This window comes from Chanos chanos, chromosome 3, assembly GCF_902362185.1.
Source record: "Chanos chanos chromosome 3, fChaCha1.1, whole genome shotgun sequence".
NCBI classification, from domain to species: Eukaryota; Metazoa; Chordata; class Actinopteri; order Gonorynchiformes; family Chanidae; genus Chanos; species Chanos chanos.
The window spans coordinates 37193827-37216606 of record NC_044497.1 but is presented as its reverse complement, the minus strand read 5'-3'; the positions used below and the strand labels follow the sequence as shown (position 1 = coordinate 37216606).

General features: G+C 39.2%; 1 protein-coding gene across 1 annotated transcript; it reads left to right on the top strand.

Moving 5' to 3' along the window:
* Window positions 1-21731: 21731 nt before the first annotated feature.
* ngfa (nerve growth factor a (beta polypeptide)) lies at window positions 21732-22496 on the top strand. Its single transcript, XM_030770035.1, has 2 exons — window positions 21732-21830; window positions 21921-22496. Exons 1-2 carry the CDS (start codon window positions 21732-21734, stop codon window positions 22494-22496), a joined length of 675 nt encoding a protein of 224 aa, XP_030625895.1.
* Window positions 22497-22780: the final 284 nt, after the last annotated feature.

Sequence of the window (22780 nt, the reverse complement as noted above, 5' to 3'; positions counted from 1 at the left end):
AAGCATCACATGGTATGAAAATGTGGTATGAATAACTTCCTCTTAGGCTTCTGAGAAGTCCTTAATGTCCACCACTCCCACCCACACTGCATTCACACACATACATAAACACACATGCACACACACACACACTTGCACTGGCTATCACTTCAGCAGCTGAGTTATGAGGTTGTCTGGCCTCCCATGACCCTTGCCCTGGCTTTGACCTGTGTGTGTGGTCAGGCAAGCTGTAACATTGAGAGGTCTTATCTTAGCTTGTTCTTTCCAAGGGTTTGTGTATGTGTGTGTGTGTGTGTGTGTGTGTGTGTATGTGTGTAGCTCTAATGTTCTGTTAAGAGGGACTGCCACAAGACAATGCTGTGGATCTTTCCTTTGGTCTCTGGTCTTAACAACTCTATGCAGGTAAAGTAGAGCAAAGTTGGCTCTCTGACAATGCTATGAATTCTTTGAATTCACCATTCACACAGTATTTGGTGTCACTAAAATAAAAAGGTCTAATTACATTTTAGACATAATTTGTTCACACAATGTGTAGTCATGTGTCATTACATTCTTTTGTACACTTTCAGTTTTCTTTCTCTGATTTTCTCAGTTTTTCCTCAGCTTTCTGGTGCTATCTTGGGCTTAAGAGCTTTGGCCAAGGTCACGCAGTCAGACATCCACTATGTTCAGGAGTCAAACCTTCAACTCCTGCTTAACCAAAAAGGCAACACACACACATATTAACAGCAACCACATGATGGAGTATTGTCTCAGAAGAGGTATTCTCTGATCAATATTAATAACTCTAAGTGTGTAATCCAATTTACAGAGTGTAGACAAACTGTAGAGGTGTGAAACATAGTTGTACTGACCCCTTTTGATGGGGTTATATGAGAAGGGTGATGCTGTTCAGAGCTGGGTGGAGGTAGACAACCTCCTCCTACCCCTGGGGTTGTAGGTCATAGTGAATTGACGTTAGAGCTCACAGATAAACGTTTTGCTATCCTCATCTCCAACAACAACAACAAGAACAAAACTAATAATAATACTACATACTGTACTATCACTCAATAATAATAATAATAATAATGATAATAATAATAATAATAATAATAATAATAATAATAATAATCAGAAAAACTAAAGCAAATCAGTTCATATTGTTAATCTTGGCACTGTTTTGGAGAAGTTGTTTAATGTAAAATGTAGGATATAACTGAATGCCTCCAGATCTACAATCACTTGTCTGAATGCACTGCGTCTGTTTTAGAAAGAGAGAAAGAAAGAAAACACATAAGGTTAGCCTATGCTTTGTAAACTTTGAAGTTCTATGCTGATTATCTTTTGGAGAGCATGATGTTTCAAAGTATGGAAAAAAAGGGGAAAGAAAAATTCTTTTAGAGAATGTGCGGTCAGATTTGGAGAAAAATATAAGTTAGTGTGGGTGTTTGTGGGAATTTCCACTCCTCTGACATTATTAAATCCAGGTTTCATCCCTCGGAGAGAAAAACGGCCTCTTGTGTCATTGCCAAACCCACTTCCTGCTATTTTAATTCTTTATTAAATCAAATAGCCCCTGAATAACAATGATTATGTGGTGCTTTATAACACAGAAGTAAATGAATAGTTCAATAAAAATTACCAGTGCAATTTTAACCAAGTAAAATTGTTTAAGTCATTTGTGTTTTTGTCTTGATTTATGTCTCCACATTAAAAAAAGGAAACAAGGTAAAGAAAAAAAGGAAAAAAATCAATCTTTACTCTGAAAGTTCAGTCTTCCATTTGCTTTCAAAACCCGGCATAAATAACAAAATATGATATTTTCAAGTGAACAGATCAACATGTCAACAAAAGTGGAATCACTGTGACAATATTTAAGGGGAAAAATTTCTTCAATAGATACATTTATCATATTTCACATACTGTCTTCTATACTGAAAATTTATAATGGACAAACATCCGACTACTGAACTGTTGCTGGCGGTTTTCTATCCAGTTGCATGTTCTGCAGTAATAAATTGAGTCAACGCAGAACAAACCAGCTCTGAGTCATGGAATTCCTCCACAGGAAAGAAATCAAAAGTCAAAACTTGCGTCAGGCACTGTCACTTATGAATCATTCCTACAGGAGATTCCCAAAACAGAAGCTCAACTTTCTCAAATTTCTCCCCTAAAATCTCTCAGACTATTGTCAGCAGTACCGCTTTTCTCTCTCTATCTCCCTTTCTCTTTCCCTCTCCCTGTCTCTCTCTCTTTCACATACAGACATGCAGACACACACACACACACACACATACAGGGGAAGGAGGAGCCAGGAATAAGGAGGCACTAGGACCTGTTGGATCCCTGTGAGTAGGTAGGGGGAATAACTGTTGGGCTCCTCCAACTTTCAGAACAATCAATTTCCCTACAGAGAGTAGGAGAGCAGCGGGTGTGAATGCCCCTGAGCCTGGATTCTCATCCCTGTAAGACAGAGCAGGATTTGGTTTTGTGGGAAAACACCGGGTGGACCAGTGTCTATGTGCATCTGTATGTGTGTGAGAGTGTGTTGACTTGGAATATAAATCCATTTTTCTTTGGGACTTTTTCTCAAACTTGAGGGAGAAAGAAGAGGGAAGACAGTGAGTGAGGTAAGGACGTGCGACTGAGCAGTCGATTTTTCAAATGTTGGAATTTAAACGGAATGCTTGGCAGTTTGAATACTTGTCAAAAAGTTTAAACAGGAGATCATTCTGAAATGAAACTATATCTATTATCAGGAAGGCTGAAGGACCTGTTGACAAGAAAGCAATCAATCCATGAGAGAGCGAGAGAGAGAGGGAGAGAGAGAGAGATGGTGTGACTGACACACTATACACTCACTGGAAGAGGACAGAGATTGCTAAAAGAAACTTATTTGACCATGATGAGCAAAAGAGACATAATAAGGGAGGGAGTGAGAGACCCTTTAGGCCAGAAACTGTGTTGGTGTGTTTACTGGTGCAACTCTTTAAGTTGTGTGGCTTAACACAGGACTAGCCTGTGGTCTCATCAAAGCCCTCGCATTTTCTCTTCAGTGTATGCAACTCTGTACTTGTCAAAAGCTTGTCCAGAGGTTACTGAGAATCAACCATTCATTTGCCCCTCCTAAAGGAAAGACCCCTGAAACATCAGGTTACCCCCCCCCCTCTCTCCCCAGTCACTCAGTGTCTTTGCCCCCCCCCCCCTCCCTTCAGCCCGCTCATGTTACACAACCAGAGGGTCTACTAGCTTTCTGTGTTTCTAAGAGTCTCGTTCAGACATGGAACACATTTCAGACTTTTTATCATTTTCATCTGGGTGGGGACACAAAGCTAGTTAGCGTTTCGGCCACTCTCAGGATTGCAGTTCATGGTGTGGAAACAGAACAGTATTGGATAATTTACACCAACAGCATTAATAGCCAAACCCAATTCTTCCATTTCATCTCCAATTATTTACAAGGGAGATATGATAAATTAGCTTAAAGGATGTTTAGGGAATGTGTGTGTGGCTTTATGTGTCTTTTTGGTTTGACAGACTGCACATCTTCAAAAAGAGATAAAACCTCTTTACGTGTAAGAGATAAAATCCCTACTGATATGGACCTTGGACAAATTATGACTCATCACCAAAATCAAACTTATTTTAGAGCTTAACACTCATAATGTACTGAAAAAGTGATAATAAACACTTTAAATAAGTTGTATATTTTTCAAACCAGTTCATAACTGTTAAACGGCACTGGTGTAATTCTGTAAAATACGCTGGTGTCTTACTGGGCCCAGCCCAGGGATAGAACATCACAGCGTTAATATAACTATTCAACTCCTCCTAAAGCAACAGATGGACAGTGGCATTTTCCTTCGATACAATGATGTATGCTATTACTATTTATGAGCCAGATTTGGTTTCCCATTGAACCTGAATTAAAGGTTTGACTGCTGTGGTAATAAGGTCTAATGAGGATGTAATGAACTCAGCTGGATCAGGGCTACAGAGCCCCTGTAACACAGAGCCAGGGCCATTAGCTACAGTTCAGTGATCTGGGACCTCTGGAGACTTCTGAATGGCTCTACGTGTTTGTGTGGGATTTAGAAATGGAGCTGAGTTTTGGTTTGGAGAGGACATCCAAACTGTATTTTGAAAATATACTTTGAGGTGAAGTTGTTTGTATGTGTGTTTATAAGGGGTCTTTGGGCTGAGTTTGTGTGTTTGGAGGATCCATGTTGTGCTGAGCTTGGGGTATGCTGGGTTACAAGGAGAACTTAGGGGGCAGAGCGTCAGGACAGAAACAAGTCAGTGTGGCCTCGAGGCTTTTCAAAAGCTGACAAAACTCTACAACTTTCCTTGAAATGATAAACACTACCTGTGACAGAGAGAGAGAGAGAGATTCCTGGAAGAAAGCATAACATTTGCTAGAAAGACTATGAGCATGATCTTTCATGCACTTTGTGAGGACATATTGTAGGGGAAGAAGAGTATAATATGTATTTGCGCAACTGAGTCTGACCAGCTCTGAAACATGAGACCAAAGAAACTTCTCAAATTGTCCGCTCCTTGGTATGGTTCTATGGTTTTAGAAGCAGTGGTCTTCTTTCAGACCCACAGTCAGAGCTGAATTTCATCAGATTGGTTGCTGTAGTCTTAATTTTATGCCTAAATAGTTTAATATTGTATTGTGTGAATGTTAGAGAAAAAGACATGTGGTCAGAATAGACATGTGACTCAGATGATACAGTTAAGCAACACACTCAGCCACGTGTTTACAGGTATTTGTTTTTGACTAGGGGCTTGTCTGTCTATGTGGGACTAATGGTTTAGTGCTATGCTGACTGTAAATGGGGCAAATGACATTACAGCCACTCAGAGTGGCCTCAGGTCGAAGTAAAGCAATGGTCATAAATGGGAAAAATTATTTTTATTTTTCTATGTATTTACATCCAAGATGATACACTCTTTTACACGAAGTGTTGCATGCAGTGTTTCTGTGTGTTTATATGTGCGTGTGTGTGTGTGTGCGTGTGTGTGTGTGTGTATCATCACATGTGTGTGCGTGCCTGTTTTAGAAAATGTGTAAAGATAAAACCTATAGAGTCTTTCTCTGACATTCCGAGATGTTGATTTTCACTCAGGCTTAGCATGAGCAAGCCTGAGGCAACTTTTATTCACTCAGATTGTAAGTGAGAAATTTCTCCTTCTTTTGCACATGCTTTTTTTTGCTCATTCTCTTCATTATCTTTCTCTCCTTTTCTCGTCTTTCTCTCTCTCTCTCTCTCTCTCTCTCTCTCTCACCGGTAACTTCTCTCCCATTCTCTCCCTCTCTCTTTGCATGATCTGTCATGACCCTTCTGCACACAGTCCCACCAAACATTTCTGAGGTGAGTGAGTGTGTGTGTGTGTGTGTGTGTGTGTCTTTGCCTGCTTAATAGGTATGTGATGTGCCATGAAGTTAGCCTATTCCTGTCATCTTAATTATTTCCCTTTAAAAACCCTGTGTGTTCACTAGCGTTCCACAGGAGATCAGTTCTAAATTTGTCACCAAGTACCTCATTTAGAAATTGGCACAATATTAGATTTTGTTCTTACAACCAGTGCTTGTATTAGAAGTTCTGAACACTGCATTTGCCTTTGGCTGAGCCGAATATAAATGCACAAGCACTACTGTATGTGAATGATCATGAGAGGGAAGATCTTAGACTATGGCTACGTGTGAGAACTGACTGTACTTTCTTGGTATGCAGAGTGAACAAGATGTTAAAGGCCAGGCAACTGCAAATGCTTGCTGTCCCCACCTTGCTGACAAAGAGGGAATCAACCATGACATCTGTAATTATTTTGCATTCAGTGAAATTGATAAAGGTCAGCCCACAGATACTTTGCTATGGGTGTTTTAGAGCTGTGTAAGAAGACAGTTTGTCTAATTTGTCAAGCCTTGTACCTAATACTCATTTTGTGCTTCACAGTTCAGCCAAAATCCAAGTCTTGTTTCCTAACTTACTGTGTAGTACCGTAATATGACTGTCACAATGGGGTTTTTGTAGGTTCGTTTTGGGGGGATTTTGTCTGTTTGTTTGTTTTTTAAATATCTTTTCTTTAATATCTTTCCAGTACAAATATTGCAATACAAAAGGATTAGTGCTGACATCAAAAGTTTGGTACTGCAATACATTAGCCTGCACACACACTCACATAATTTGTCTTTGAATTTACCGAATTTCTTGTCTAGTGAAACTGTCTGCTGCTGTTGTGACAGATTGCCTTGGCAAGCCTGAATACAGACATGTCATTTCATGCAAAGGAAGACTAGCATGACTCAGAACATGGCAATGCTGAATGCTCCCCCCATCACATACACACACACACACACACACACACACACACAAACCCAGCTGAAGCATGATTTCAACAGGATACATGTGAAAGGGTAAGTCTACTTTATATCATCCCAGAGACCATGACTGAAATATCATGAATGAAATAATTATGATACACAAACTACATTGCATATCTCTCACTCTACTTCTCATTCATGTAATTGCTGCGGTTATACGTGTTCTAAAATGCCTGTAAGAATGTGATCCCATCTTTACAGTAACTTAGAAGGGATGAAGAGATTGTAAATGGGTTATTCCCTTTGACTTGAGACACTAGAGCAGACTGACTGGCATTTCATACACAGGATGAATCAATATGGTGTTTCATTCTCACTTTTGCACACACATTCACATACACTCACTCACTCACGCACGCACCCACGCACCCACACACACACACACACACACACACATACATAGAGAGAGAGAGAGAGAGAGACAGAGAGGTTTCCAAGATGCTGCTAGATAGAGAAAGAATGTCTTTCTATATGTGTATACAACTATTATCAGCAGAATCAAATTCAGTGATGTTAGTCTGTACTTTATTTCAAAAAATCTACCGCTTGCAAACATCGTGAAATGCAATGAAATGCAATGAAAGTTGAAGAATTGTGTGTGTGTGTGTGTGTGTGTGTATGTGTAAAAGAGAGAAAGAAAGAAAGAAAGAAAGAAAGAAAGAAAGAAAGAAAGAAAGAAAGAAAAAAGAAAGAGTGTGGGCTTATTCAAGATATTTGTATCTTATTTGTGTACTTTGAATTTCACTGGCTTAAGTGAAGTTAACTAAGGGTAAGGCAGCTCTTTCTTAATGAAAAACATCAGACATGATATCGTAGACTTATTATTGCTAAATACAACATTGCCAAAACAAACTCACAGCACTGATAGGACAAAACTGCCCTCTGGATTCTCAAGCCTTGTTCCCATAATCTTAGTGATCTCACAGCTTGTTCCCATAATTTCGCTTTTCTTTTTTTTTCTTTTTTTTTTTTGGGGGGGGGGGGGGGGGGGGGGGGGGGGGGGGGGGGGGGGGTGGCGGGGGTGGATGTGCCAGTTACAGCTTTACTGCAGGAGGAACCGTAAAACCAAACAGAGAGCAAATTATTACAGCCAGTTCCTTTCTCAATCAGAATATTCTCATATTCTCATTTTGAATCATTATGAAATCATCCCTGTGCCTAGATTCTTAAACGTTTCCAAACATAAGGCCCAGTGGAGAGTGAGTAGGGTTTTGAACTGATCTAACCTTATCCATATGTCAGTAAGCAGAAATGTGGTGTCTAACCTGGTTAATATGTCTGCAAAAATGTCTGGTATTTGTGTCTTTTGTGTTCCAGTGATTTTATTCTGTTGGTTCACATTATAGACCAGAATGTGTTTCTGGTGTTTTCTTGCTCTGCCCTACTCTATGGGGTCCCGTTGAGCCAAACACACTTTCACTGTTTTATCTCTGTCAAACATCATATATGTGTTTTTATACCACATTCAGCAAAGTTCATGTTGCTTTTAAAAGTGACATTTCTTAACAAGGAGGCTTGGTTATGAATTATGAACATTTCCACTTACTCAATATCTCAGCCTCTCTGACTATGCTCAGGTGTTGGTCTGTAAATGCTCAGGTGTTGGTCTGTAAATGACCGTCCAAGCAAGATGTTTAACTGCAAATGAGCTTTATGGTTTGTTTTTATAGATCTGTTGTCATATGCTAAATCACATGCTGGAGGGAGCGAGAGTTACTGAACAACATTTAGAAGATGTGGGGTCATCCAAAGAACCTTTTGAACGAGCAAATAAAAATAACAATTTGAAAAGTGCAGTACTCAGCAGACAATCAAGAGAGCGCAAATTGAAAACGATTAGCTCCTAATTTGAAAAACGTGGTTACATATGGCACATTTTTTCTCTTTTTTCTTTGCATCATTGGCCACTAATGACTTCTCTTTTTTTTTTTTTTTTTTAAGTCATGTTTTTTTGTAACACGCAAATACCCTGGCTTGAGGCCCTGGCACACCATGTTCTCTGAATTCACTAAAGGGTAGCGTCCCAGGGGACTTAAACGTTGCCTTCAAAATGACCTGAGAAATCACTCTGAAAGTAACTGACAAGGCACGTCATGTTTTTTTTTCTTTCTCCTGTGCTTCTGAGGTCTAGACGTAGCAACCATAAAGTTTGCATAGGTAACCAGGAAAAACATAAGGTTGGTCCATATACATTTCCATTATAATCGGGCTGTATGGAGGCACGGTTAAGGTAAGACTCTTCCCTTAAAGGAGACATATTCAGCATTAAGAATAAACACGCAATGTTACTTATGGCTGAGTGACTTTTTTTGCAGCAGCACATATGCTATCTATTGCTTTGTGAATGGTGAAGCCTATTAACTCTGTACAGTAAAACAGCCACAAGGGCTCATAAAAGAGTGAGTCTCACCTCTCTCTCTCTCTCTCTCTCTCTCTCTCTCTCTCTCTCTCTTTCTTTCTTTCTTTCTTTCTTTCTTTCTTTCTGATACATATGAATGCTACCTCCAGCCTCTCTTCACTAATGGATAAATAACCATCTGGACCACTACATTCTTTTAAGCTTCTCATGACTTTCCAACAATTAGATCTGTATGACATAATTTTACCACCAGTTTGCCTCAATAAGTCATTATCAAATAATTAACAAATTCTGAGATGCACTGAAGCATTTTTTAACAATGACGCCACATTGTTGGGTCATGTTTTAGCTGAGATGAATGGAGTTAGTCATGCGAACTAATAAAGGTAGGGCCAGAGAAATGTACACCCACTGTAAGAAGAGCAAAGATCATTTTTAAAACAGAGAAGAGCAGATAGATTTAGGACATTCTTTGAATCACCCCTCCATCAAATGATTGGTCCTCTAATCTGACTCGAAAAGTTTGTGTGTCAGTGTGGAATGAAAAACAAGTGAATAATCCTATTCAAAGCACTATAACAAAGCACTGAGTATTATTTCTGAGGGGCATAGCTGACTGAACATATAAGACATCAATATTACAGTATCCAGTGTGTCATGAGAATGTATATGTTTGTATAACATTTGTCTAGGGAAAGGGTTAATAACTCTCTCCTGGAGAGCTGCAGTGTATGCAGTGTTTCACTTGAAAACTCTACCCGAAAACACCTGATTCAGTTAATTAAGGCCCTAATAAATAGTTCAGTGGAAGATTAGGGTCTGCAGAGATGGTTTTTGGAGCAATGAAACTCTACAACTTCACAGAAGAGGGGCTACACATCTCAGTCAGCCAATGGAGGTCCAGCTCCAGACTGGTGAATTCAAGAGTTTTGGGCTAGGGCTGGTACAGGAAACAAGAGATCAGATGTGAAGTGGCTGCTGACTGTTTTGAAGAAACATGTTAAAACCATCAAGTAGAATAGAAATGCATTGCAGTCATACAGTGATTCTGCGGTGAAACATTAAGTTCTCACCTGCTAAAAAGGAAACATAGTGCAAGGGTAGCTCGGCAGACAAGGTATTTGTCATGTGAACAGTGTTGAAAGTCAAGGTCATAAAAAGTAGAGAGCTGGAAAAGACGTTGAACAAACGTTCAAGGTCTAACCTCCCAACTACACTCAGGAAAAAAAATTGAGATAGATGTGAACAAGCTGTGACGCAGATCTCATATGCACTGGGCACTAGGGGAGTGTGTGTGAGTGTGATTGTGTGTTGGAAAGCTGTGAGAGTTCATTAAGAGGACGATAAACACAGTCACACTTCTGAAATTCACAGGCCGTTGAGTCTCTATGGCTCTCTGGGGAGAGGGAGGGCTCAGTGATGGGTTGTCTCATCTCTGTAGCCAGATCTCACAGAATATATTGCAGTCTTCATATCATAATCAGTGCATTGCTCTCTCTGGAATATTGCACCAAAAAAGATCTCAAGAATTTGTGACCATGGATCTTCAGTTTTGTATTAATACTTACAATAAATTCTCAGATGTCATGTTCTCAGACCTTTAGTAACATTGCTTCAAAGTTTCTAAACTGTAATTAATCCATTAAGACCCGCTTGGATTTCACGTTAATGATCTTGGTTTTCTCAGTTTTGAAACTGTAGATATTTCACTTGAGATGCTGAATTGTATTAATTATCAGATGTTGTCTACACCATTTCACTAGAAAAATGTTCAAACTTTAACGTCAATATGCTCACTTGTTTAACTTTAGTAACAAAATGCTGAAATTCTTTTACTTTTTTAGTAAAAGAAGAATCACCACCATCTTTCATTGGATAATAATTTTCATTTTTGTGTTAAGTAATTGACAGGTCAACCTTTCTCTGCATTTCAGTTACACTCATTATTCAACAGAGAATTTATTATTGATTTAAATCAATCAGATTTGTTGGGTCATCATTCAATCATGGATAGACAATAATAATCTCTATGTAAACGATAACTGGCAAATTACATTTTTTGTGAATGAAATATACTTGTTGTTGTTGTTCTGGTGAGCTGCTGACTAAGCATTTACTTAAGGCTCAGATGTCATGTTAGAACTGATTTTGAATCAGATTCATTTTGTTCTCTTTGTCTGACAAATTCAGCTCTCTGTCGGTCTCTGTCTGGCTAAAGTTTGCACTATCACCTAAAGATACTGCTTGTTTATTGTTTCAAGGGAATTTACAGTTTGATTAAACTGTCCAATTAGAGATTCTTCTTTTTTTTGTCCTTGACTGTGAGTGAGATAACCCAACTATATACAACATGTTCCAATATGAAACCGCCTAAGAGAACTTAATCATATAAATTCTAACCTTTAAGGTTAATCTGTACCATATCATAACAAAGGGTATTGTTTCAAATCATTAACATTTCACCTGGAGACAAGAACTTTTCTAAGCGGATGCTCAATGTAAAATTAAGGTTTCAGTCATGCCAGGTGTGTTGAATTAAAGCTTTGCTCCCTAACTAAGGTCATGTTTATGGATTTGATGAGGAAATAGCTATGCAATGTTCTAAACAGTACTTGGAACAGTGACTATGATTGATTTTGCTTTAGAGACACAAGTGGTGCTCAAAGCCAAGGGACAGTCTGCTGTCTAACATCTGCTTTCATTGTTAGAGAAACATCTCAATGATGTTAACAGTCAACCCATCCAGGAAGTGCTGTCTTGGTTTCAGACATGTAAGGTCACCCTATGAACTGCAGAAACCATGGTCTTTAAAAATGCTCACAGTTCTTTCTGTATACCGTGGAGAGAAAATGAAATGAAAGGAGAAAAAACACACATACGTGGAGACAAGAGGAGAGATACAGATGACTGGGAGTTAGTGGGTTACATTCAGAGCCAGTGTTATCAAAACAAAGATTTGGCAGGTATGAAAGTCACTGGACAATGAATGTTTGAACATCATAAATCTCATCAGTGCCAGGGACAAACAGGTAAATTAAAACATTTCTGGATTTCTAGAAATGGGCAATGGCAATACTGTGCTGGTAATAATAAGTAATACTAGGTAATACTGCAAAAGTGAAAAGATTTTTTTTTTTTTTTTTTTGTAAAATTAGTGTGTTATTTTACTTGGTCACACTTAAAATTACTTGGTCACACTTAAAATGTGTCCATAGCTATATTTTAATTTTTTTTATTTTTTTTTTAAGAATACTACCAATCTGTTCAATTAATGATGGCATTTACATGAAATTCAATCACTTGCCCTTTCAAGTGAAATTTAGGAGTCATGCATTAAGTAATATGAAGCCACAGACCTGAAACTTTAAACTGTCTACATGTAAAATTGCTCGCTCTGAACCAACAAATCAAATCAAGTAAAGCAGTGATTAAATTTTGTTGTTGTTGTTTTGTTTTTTGTTTTTCTGATGGTGCGAAAGCATGTTTGGCATGTGAGAATGGAAGCTGCAGGATGCATTTCCTTCTGCTGAGAAAGTTTAATCGCATCAGAACCTATGATGCAACAACAATGGCTGATAACGTGTTTACAAATGTTATGAGTCAAACTTTTTATTATAAGATATGAATTTGAGAAGCAGAACCTTTGTTCTCTTGTATTTCATGCCAGATTTGCAGGCTTTGACATTTGGAGGACTCTGAAAATGATGAATGCTCTGTGGAGCCAAAGTCTGCAGGAAAGCAGCAGAAACAGAGGGTTTAGTCCAACTCTCACTGTTTATCAGTTTCTACAGTCTGGCTTTTTCACGCCGTCTGTCTTTCCTTTTCTTTCTCTTCTGTGCACTCTCTTTCCTGATCAAGCACTGCATTTTATTACATAAACCATACCACCATGTGCTTCATCCCTGTATATCTGCTTGTGTGTGTGTGTGTGTGTGTGTGTGTGTGTGTGTGTGTGTGTGTGTGTGTGTGTATGTATGTGGGTGTGTGTTTGGGGGTGGGGGGGTCAGAACTGCCAGTCTCTGTGTTGGACACACAACTTTGAGGAACTTCCTCTGAGGCGGGGGGGGGGGGGGGGGAGTTGAATTTCACGCACATGCCTGATAGTGGAGGATTTCTTTCTGTGGTATGACTAATGTAAAAATTGCCTCGGGCAAGGAATGTAGTTTTTTCCCACTCACTTTCTGAACTACCATCAACACTGTTCCTGTCCATCACTATTTTACATGTGATGTTGCTGTAAAACGCTTTACAAATGATGTTCCCATGAAATTTGACACAACTTAAAAAGTTCTCATATCTGGCAAACTGTGTTGAAGCTGCAGTCATATTCAGAGAAATATGGGGTTTGTTTAAACTATTTTGTTTTTTTTTCTGTTCAAGTCAGCTAGCCTGTTATTGTTAGTCCGAAAAAGTCTTTAGTGTCCCCTTCAGAGAAATTCTCTCCTTCCATCAAACATATTATCATAAACCACAAACTGAGTCAAGCTTCTATACAAATTAGTATTGGTATGTTTTCAGGTGGTTTGTTCACATAAAGGCACTAGCAAAAATGATGTAGCACACTAGCCCATTGTCACGGTGTTGGAGACTGATAAGTGAACTGATACTGTAGTCAAAGCTGAAGTGATTTGGTTACAGACAAATTCTCTTATCTTGGAACTGCAAATGCAAACTGACCACCAGAAGATTACATTCATGATTCATGCACCAAAAAAACGTGCAATAATGCATAGTCATATTTTATCTAAATAAATGTAATAATAACATGGCACATCCCAACAGAGTTCAGACTGAGGCAACACTCTGTGAGAGGACCCTTAAGGTTTTCTGGATAAGCATCATCATTATAAAACTATGCATTTACCATCAAACTCTTAATCTATTCATTTTACATTTGTATGATGTGAATAGCATGTAACATTTTAAAACTGTGGATGCAATAAGGTTCAGTGCTTCCACACACACCTCTTACTGTAATACTAAAAACGTTCTGTGCTGATATAAATAGCTCCATTTTTTTTTTCCTTTGGTAGATTTTCATCTGATAATCTTCAGCCAAAAATAATGGCTTTGGAGCGCTATGATGGTATAATGGTCTGATCATATGTTTACAGTAAGAAATGTTTTTATAGTAAGAATAAACTCCAGACTGGCTCTCTACAACAGCTCACTCAACTGTTTGAGTCTGAGCAGGACTGATGGCAAAAGAGTTGGGAAAGGAAGCGAGAGAGAGAGAGAGAGAGAGAGAGAGAGAGGTGAACCCTTGTCCTTTATTACAGATGCAATATTTTAATCTCTATGACCCAAGGGAGGAAAAGAGAGATGGTAGAGAGAGAGAGAGAGAGAGAGAGAGAGAGAAGAGAGAGTGCAGTCTTCATTTGCTCCTGCTTGCTCTTTAATCCCTGTGATCTAAGGGAAGTGTGAGTTTTCTCTGTGATGTCTGAGGTAGATATCTGATATATGTGGTTTAGAGTCCTGAGAGTAAAAGTTATGACCTTAGACACACGAATGTGAATAGCATCATGTCCAAATACTACTGAAAACTACATCCAAATGCTAGGATTTTTATTCTCAATCCAAGAAACATTGCAAAACAAAACCCTTGGTAGTCTACGTATTTCTCTGCCAAGGTTCTTTTAAATCTGAAGAATCACATTTACAGATGTTTTAGTCTCCTGACTATTTTGAAAGGCTGTCTTTGAGAAGTTGTCCCATTTTCATGGGCAGATACAGATTTTTTTGTTTTTTGTTTTTTTATTAACAAGCCAAACATTTGAAATACTACGAGAAAGGATTACATAATTTACTGCTTGGACTTGATTTTTATGAAGACGGAGAAGAATTATTCATTGATTCTCATCTCTTTTTCTGCTTTTTTGAAGTTTGAATGTTGAAGTGGACATAGACTGTAGTTTAGAGTCCATTAAGGTGCCACAAATTTAATAAAAAATATTGACAAAACACCAGGTACTCCAAACAAATAACTACATAAAAGGTTTTTTTTTTTTGCTTGGTCTGAAAATGTGATATAATGGGAAAGGTCCCATCAAAGTCCCATAAATATATATAAATAATAATATATACAAATTGAGATATTATACAAATGTTTATATATATATATATAAAGAGAGAGAGAGAGAGAAAGAGAGAGATTATATATATATATATATATATATATATATATATATATATATATATATAAATAAAGGTATATATGTTTTGATATATTTAATAAATGATATGTGAATATTAAATGACAGTCAAGCGCTGCTTTCATATATAATGACCACAAACCAGTTCTTGATCATAATCATAATTTAATTGAATTATTTGTTTATTTGCTTATTCATTGTGAAATCACCTCTGGGTGTGTCTTAGCGCTGAGGTGACACACAATGTACAGACTGCATCTCTCTTTATTTCACTGCATAGATCCTGTTATTGTATAGCCATACTTTACCTGGTTAGGTAACATTAGGTAACATATTACTTGTCCTTGGACAGGTTCTGTTCATTTGTTCACACATACAAACACACACAAACACACACACACACACACGCGCGTGCGTGCACAAAGCGCGAGAGAGAGAGAGCTATTAAACTGCTCTTCAGCTGTTGTGTGTGTATCCTTGTGGTGAACCCTGTTTAATAAACACACACACACACACACACACACACACACACACACACACACACATTCAGAAAAGAGAGAGAGTTTTGATGACAGGGATGTGTTCATTGGTCTCTTGCACGCTTTTGTAAAGTGACATGTTCTGTCAGCAGGGCTGAGGAGGTGTGTCTGTGTGTGTGTTTATGTGTGTGTGTGTGTGTGTGTGTGGTTGTGTGTACATTGGCAGGAAACATTGCTGACATTGGGAACTACATCTGTTATCACTATGTCAATTTCCATTGTAAAACCTGGCATACAATGAGCAGCTCTCTCTCTCACTCGCATGATCAACGAAGAAAAGGATGTTTACTTCCCCTCAGAAAAAAAAAGATTTATCTGACCTTGTCAACTCTGTATAACCATTAAAGGAGTAATTTCACTCAATTAATAAAAGATTTTGCCAGGGTTTACTCAGCACAATCAGCTGGCTTGTGTGTATATCATTCTTATTATTAGCTGTACTTTCCATATTAATGACAGACCTATGAATTTCATAAACTGTCTGGTGAAAGTGAAATTTATTGAGTCCCGCTTTATTTTAAATGACTGGTAAACCTATGCATTCACATAATAATTAATCGGTGTAGGTAAACATAGTGAATTGATTTTGAGCTGCCTGTGAGCTGTTACCCTAAACTCACAATCACTGTAATAAGATGCAGATCCAAGAAATATAGTCTAACAGTTTCAGTTCCACAGAAGTAACAAGAGGATTTTGTTATATAGCCTTGCTCATATCCTTGCGATATTGGTGTGTAAAGCAAAGGAAGTGTTCAAAAGACAACCTCTGTTTTTGCTTTAAGGTTCTTGAAATTTTATACCCATGTTTTCACCCCTGAGTTGTTTTATTCACCAAGAGGAAAATAGTCTTGTGACAGAAACAATAACAATAAAGAAAGGAGAGGAGAGGAATGGTTATCATAGACTACTGCTGTGAAGTTCCGAGTCTGTCACAGGTCCTTAGTGAGGAATGTTTAACACGTCTTTGGCAGAGTTACTACGTCAGGTATCAGGATGGTGTTTTAGTGAGCTGATGGATGTCAGACGTGAGAGTGGTGTGGACAGACTTAAAGAGTTCCCTTTAATGCACTACAAGTCAGAACTTTTCGCTAGAACCAGTCTGACCTTCACTGGCCAAATCTGGCCTGTGTTTACATAGTCTAAACCCAGCACCGAGCAAAGACCACATACTTGAAAATTTTAAATCCTAAAGCTCACTCAGTCTATGTAAATAACGGGTCCCTGAAGTCATTCTTTATCAATCAAGTGAGTGTGTGTTTATATGGGCGGCACATGTTCTCCAGGTTTCATCTCCTCTCTTAAACTGCAGGAAGAGGAAAGACTGGGGGAGAAAAAGAACTGAAAGAGGACAAAAAAGTTCTGAACTGCATCCCTCAAGGCCTCAAACTAGCAAAGCAGCTCTTTATTAAAATCACTTATTTCATAAAAGGAATGTGACTAAACTTGTACACATTTTTATATTTTCCTCACTCCTGCACAAAGCCAGAAGTTAGTTCTCAACAGAAAAAATTAGGAGAAAAAAACAAAACAAAACAAAACAAAACAAGACATGGAGAATAAAGTACCAGCAGATGACTGCTACAGTTTAGGGAAATGAATCAATGCTACGCATAAAGGATTTTTTACGATGTTTGTAGTACAGTGGTACCATGGGAAAACCCAGCTCAGTCTGTATGCTTGTGTTGTAGTGTCAGATGATTATGGGATTAATATGGTAGTGTCTTCTGCAGCATTAGCTTTTACACTTTGGTGATATTCCCCCCAATGCCAAAGTGAAGAGAGGGAGAAGAGGCACACTGGTCTGAAGAGATGTGCTCTACAGTCACACTGATGAAGCCAAGAATAATAGTTTAGGTGACATTTGAACACTAACACACACATGCCTGAGAAGAACCAGATTTACACAGAGAGTATGTCCTGACACACAGCCCAATTTTTCAGCTGCACAGTTTACAAAACACACCCAGGGCAATCTGACACACATACACGCTCTCCCTCTGCAGAGAACCAGAACAAGCTGCTGGGGTCTGTCTGTGAGTCTGTGTGTGTGTGTGTGTGTGTGTGTGTGTGTGTGTGTGTGTGTGTGCGCGTGCGCGCGTGTGTGTGTGTGTGTGTGTGTGTGTGTGTGTGTGTGTGTGTGTGTGTGTGTACGTGTGAGCTCACATATTTATACACATGTCTGTGTACCTGATGTGTACGTGTATGTGAGCACCTAATCGCACTTTGGATTTATACACTCTGCCATGAAACCTGCCGAAGGACTAAAGATTCTTTTCTTGGCTGTACTTTAATAGAAGACATCTTGTTCCACTTTGAACGAATAAAGGGAATTTCAGTCTATTGGATACGACACGAACCTTTCATCTCTGCTTTTTTTGTAGCTTCTTAACCATACAGTCCAACTATACACATGTCAGGGGAAAGCAGCATCCAAAATGAAAACTGCTGTGATTTTTCCAAACCAGAAAAACATTGTAGGGGTCCAGTTTGGAAATCAATCTCAGAACCTCTCAACTGTCAGTGACCTTTTTTTTTCAGTGGCGGGGGGTGAAATGTCATTCCATTGGTCTAGTGTCATAATATGTTGCTGTCTGTACTGTAGGTCACATCTGTAGCTATGAATTAGGATTAGCAGGACAACCCCCTGATCCCTGTGTGATGCCATGTATTTTTAAACAGGTCAACCCAAGGAGCGAACTTTAGGAGGTACATTCATGAGAGCTGGTTTTGCACACAGAAGTAGGGCATTACATACCAAGAATGAAATGGAATGATTGTTGCATTTGGCAAATTAATATTCCTCTGTAGAGTATGACTAAGTATGATCCTCTGTGATGTATGACTAAGACTGTTTTAATTCTGAGCACATCATTGTTCCCAAAAGAATGACAGGAATTTTAATGGCCTGTTGCCCTCTACTGGTCATTTTCCATCATTTACATACACAAGTACACACACACTAACTCTAATCTCAGGCAAACACACACACACACACACACACACAAACAGAGAGAGAGAGAGAGAGGGGCAACTGATATTTGAACACTTAAATGATGACAGTTTATAATTAAAATCTTTTTTCCTTCTTAAAAGACATTTTATCACACCCCTACTTTTCCTCTAGCTTCACTTTGTTATCAGAGACAACAGTGTCTAGAGTGTGCGTGCATGTATATGTGCATGCAAATGCATGTGTGTTTTTATACATGTATCTACACATGTCATTAATTTGAAGACAGTCAGCCTAACCTGTGAAAGTCCAACCATGGCCGGACTGGACCGTGGTTCTGATATTTAAAACCTGTGCAGTAGACATCTGAAAAGCTGGGCCTTATAAGCCTGACAGTAGACCTACGTTGGGTGGGTTTGGATTACACACAGAGTTGTGGCATTGTGAGGGTTTTACCATATGAATACAGCATCCAGGGAGAGAGGCTGGCGTCTCAATGTCCTGCGCCTGCCTGTCACACAGACGCACACACACACACACACACACATGGCAGACAGCAGATGGTTCTCAATGAGGCTGAAAGGTGTGTGTGTGTGTGTGTGTGTGTGTGTGTGTGGGAGGGGGGTATGCTCCATTAAAGGTAATAAGGTTAAGGTTACTGCTGCTGGGTGGCCTTGCTAAAAGCAAAGGAGATATCTGAACAGCTTATTGGGTTGTAATGACCATGAGGATTCATGAAATCTTTTCTATGTTTGCCCAGCCCAGTTTCATTTCACTTGCCAAAGTAACTTTGGTGCAAACAGACTCCAGCGGTGATGAATGTAAGAATATATTTAAATATATTCCTTTTTAAGTACCACTGTGACACTTTCTCTCAGGTTCAGGGAAAAAGACATATCAACAACAAAATGTATTGCAAAACTAAGATTTTTTCTTTCTTTCTTTTTTATTGTGGAGACAGGAGAGAACAAACCCAATAAAGAATCATACATACCCAACTAAAATAACCATGTAATGAGAATTTGACAGCTTTTTAGCATTGTCTCTCTTTGGCTTCTGAGTTTTTGATCTCTCTCTCTCTCTTTTCTCTCTCTTTCTCCCAGTCTTTTAAGCTTTAAATCAAACCCACCTCGTTATGTTGCAATTTGCAAAAGTTTTAAATTAGAGGCTGAAATGTAAATATTATAGTTTGAATGTGTTATTGGTGGCTGATTACATGTGTTTTACACTACATTACCTTAGGCTGTAATGTATATTAAATGAGCTACAAACTCAATCACGTAGAATTAAGAGAAATTGGGAGACTCCCAGTGGTTTTACACATAGACATTACTGAACTAATTAGTGAAATATTTTCACAGTGGGACTTACTTTTGTAATTGTTACCCTATTTCCTGCTAACAGGAGGTTTGTGATGATGATGAAGTCAACATTTTGTCAGATAAAGGGAGGCAGTTGGTCATGAAATCAACATATGTCAATACAATATACTTAACAATAACTTGTTTATTTAATAATGAACATGACAGGAAGGAGGATGGTATTCATTTTCTTATCCTTAAAAATTAAAATAGGCAAAGGCGAAACATGTTTTACCGTATTTCTCATATAATCCCTTTGATTTAGACTACAAATCTGTCAGTGCAAGGGAAATACGTGCTAATTTAAACTAAGTACTAAACCACAAATCAGTAACTAACAGCAAACTTCAGTTTGGTGAACTGTAGAGGCAGCTCACCCACTTAGGGAGATTTCAGTAATGAAACACGTCGTAGGGCACAAAGTCAAATGGGGTCGGGCAGAGTGTTAAAAGTCGCCACTTCAGTGCAATGTCATCTGAAATGTTTAAGTGTTTAAGAAAAAACTGAAGGCTCTGTTTTTCTGCTTGAGAGAAAATTTCACACATTAGTAAATTGTTTATGTCTGTCACTTTAAGGTTAAGTATGCTGGTCCCCTGAGACAGGAATGAAAAATGACCTATGATACTGTGGGTAATGTTTAAAACACTCAGATTCTAACACAGGAAACATGTTTGCAGATGGATTCAGTCATGATAAGAATCAGAGGAAATACCGTTGCTTTACATAGTAATGTTGTGCTGTACACCATATCCCAAACCTTTTTTTTTCAGTGTTTCATGGCAGTCTGTGAGTGTGTGTGTGTGTGTGTGTGTGTATGTGTGTGTGTGTGTGTGTGTGTTTTACATTCTTGTAGCATTGTGTGGAGCAAATATCTCCATGACTACATATAAATAAGTGACAGTCACGCACTCTCTGCGGACATTTGCTGTTCTTCATTTCTTATAAAAGAAATGACTGTTACTGCTGAGGTGCCAAAAATGTATTTGGTTATGGTTACGGTTAGACTATGTAGTAGCTCATTAATCTTTAGCTACATTAAAATGGTAGACAGAGGGAAGTCATTGCTAGGGTATAAACACAAGCATGTGTGTGTTTGTTTAATTTTCAGACGTAGTGGGGCAGTCCTGATGGCAGGTGCTCAGGGCTCGGCCTGCAGTGAATGCTGGCTTTAGGAGCCTGCCAGCCCTTACTTCACCTGCTGACACTCCACAGGTAAGACCACAACCGCCACACACACACACACACACACACACACACTGTATCACTCATTTTCATCTGCTAACATACACATTTCCTCTCCTCTATCTGCTGAGAGCTGCTATGAGCTCAGGGTGTAGACACTCCATTACCGTAGAGAGACAAATTTCATACACTCGTCAGATAAGAACATTATAATTCTCCAGCACACACGACAAACCAACAAAATCGTCAATACATACATGAATCACACCATCATATCAGGTAACAGTCAGGGCAGATACATAACACTCAGCATGAGATTCTAAAGGGTGTTTGCATCCTGAGCAAATTCTGTCCATATGGTACATGTCCAAATAAAAATCTGTCACTTTCACCATGATGGAAGGTTTTCACTGAGTATTTCTTACATACAAAGCCCCTTGAAGGTTTGAAAGTCTGTCCAGTTACTCAAATTCTCTCTCTCCCTCCCTCTCTCTCTGATACCTTTATGAATAGTAATATCATTTTTAATACCTTCAACTAAAGCAAATCAGACTAATTGGATTGAATTGGATTGAGGTGAATTGAAATACAAAAATTCCAGTCCCTATCCCCAATTTGCCCAAAAGCTGATTTTATTATTACCAATAGTAATAATAGTATTTTATTAGTTTTGAGTGAATTGAATCAAATAGTAATATTATTTGATGTTGTACATTGGGTTAATGCCAGTGGGTTTGCTATAATTCTGAGGACTAATTTGAATAAAACTGTACTTAATGAAAATGTATTTTGTATATCCTGCAGGACGTGTGCCCATGAGGTCGTCGACGCTGGTCCTGCTCGTCCTGATCAGCGTCCAGGCTGCACTCAACATGGGAGGGGACGCCCAGCCGCCAGCCAATCAGCACGCAGCAGCACGACGGCCTGCCTTGTCGCTAGCCAATCAGCACATGGCTGCACAACAGCCCACCTTGTTGCCAGCCAATCAGCATGCAAACCATGAGTCCCAAACCACACCCACCATTCAGAATTCTCAATCTGACCTCATACCTACTGTGGACCCCAAACTTTTTAACAAACGCCGCTACCGTTCACCTCGTGTGGTCTTCAGCGATGTGCCGCCCTCAGAGTCTGAGATGGGTGGCACCAGTGGGTCAAGAGGCCCGCGGGTTCGCCGCAAAGCCGGGCAGCTCCCTCACCGGGGTGAATATTCAGTGTGTGACAGCGTTAACCACTGGGTAGGTAACCTGACCCGAGCCACAGACATGGCGGGAAACGAAGTTACTGTCCTGCCGGACGTCCGCATCAATAACGTGGTGAAGAAGCAGTTTTTCTATGAAACCACTTGCCGAGTCACCAAAGCCAGCAGCGGGGCCGGGGCTGGAAGAGGAGCCAGTGGAGTCAAACCAGGATCAACTGGCTGCAGGGGCATCGACAGCCGGCACTGGAACTCCTACTGCACTAACACACACACTTTTGTACGGGCTCTCACATCCTTCAAAAACCAGATCGCCTGGCGACTTATCCGTATCAATGCAGCCTGTGTGTGCGTGCTTAGCCGCAAGTCCTGGAGGCACTGACTGACTGACTTGACAGATGACAGGCGGACAGTTCGGCCAATCGTCTGCAGCCTCCCTCTGTTTGCCCCTTCCACCTGTCAGTCACCACAGCCTTACTGCCAATACAGTGATCCTCCTCCATCCACCTTTCCCCACCCACAAACCCCATAAACCCCACCCCTCCTACCCTACCTCACACTGTAAATTATTGGTTGTTCTAAGTTATGAGGACTGCATGTCATATTTATATAGTTTATACAGTCAAAATATGAATATATATATATATATATAAATATATATAAATA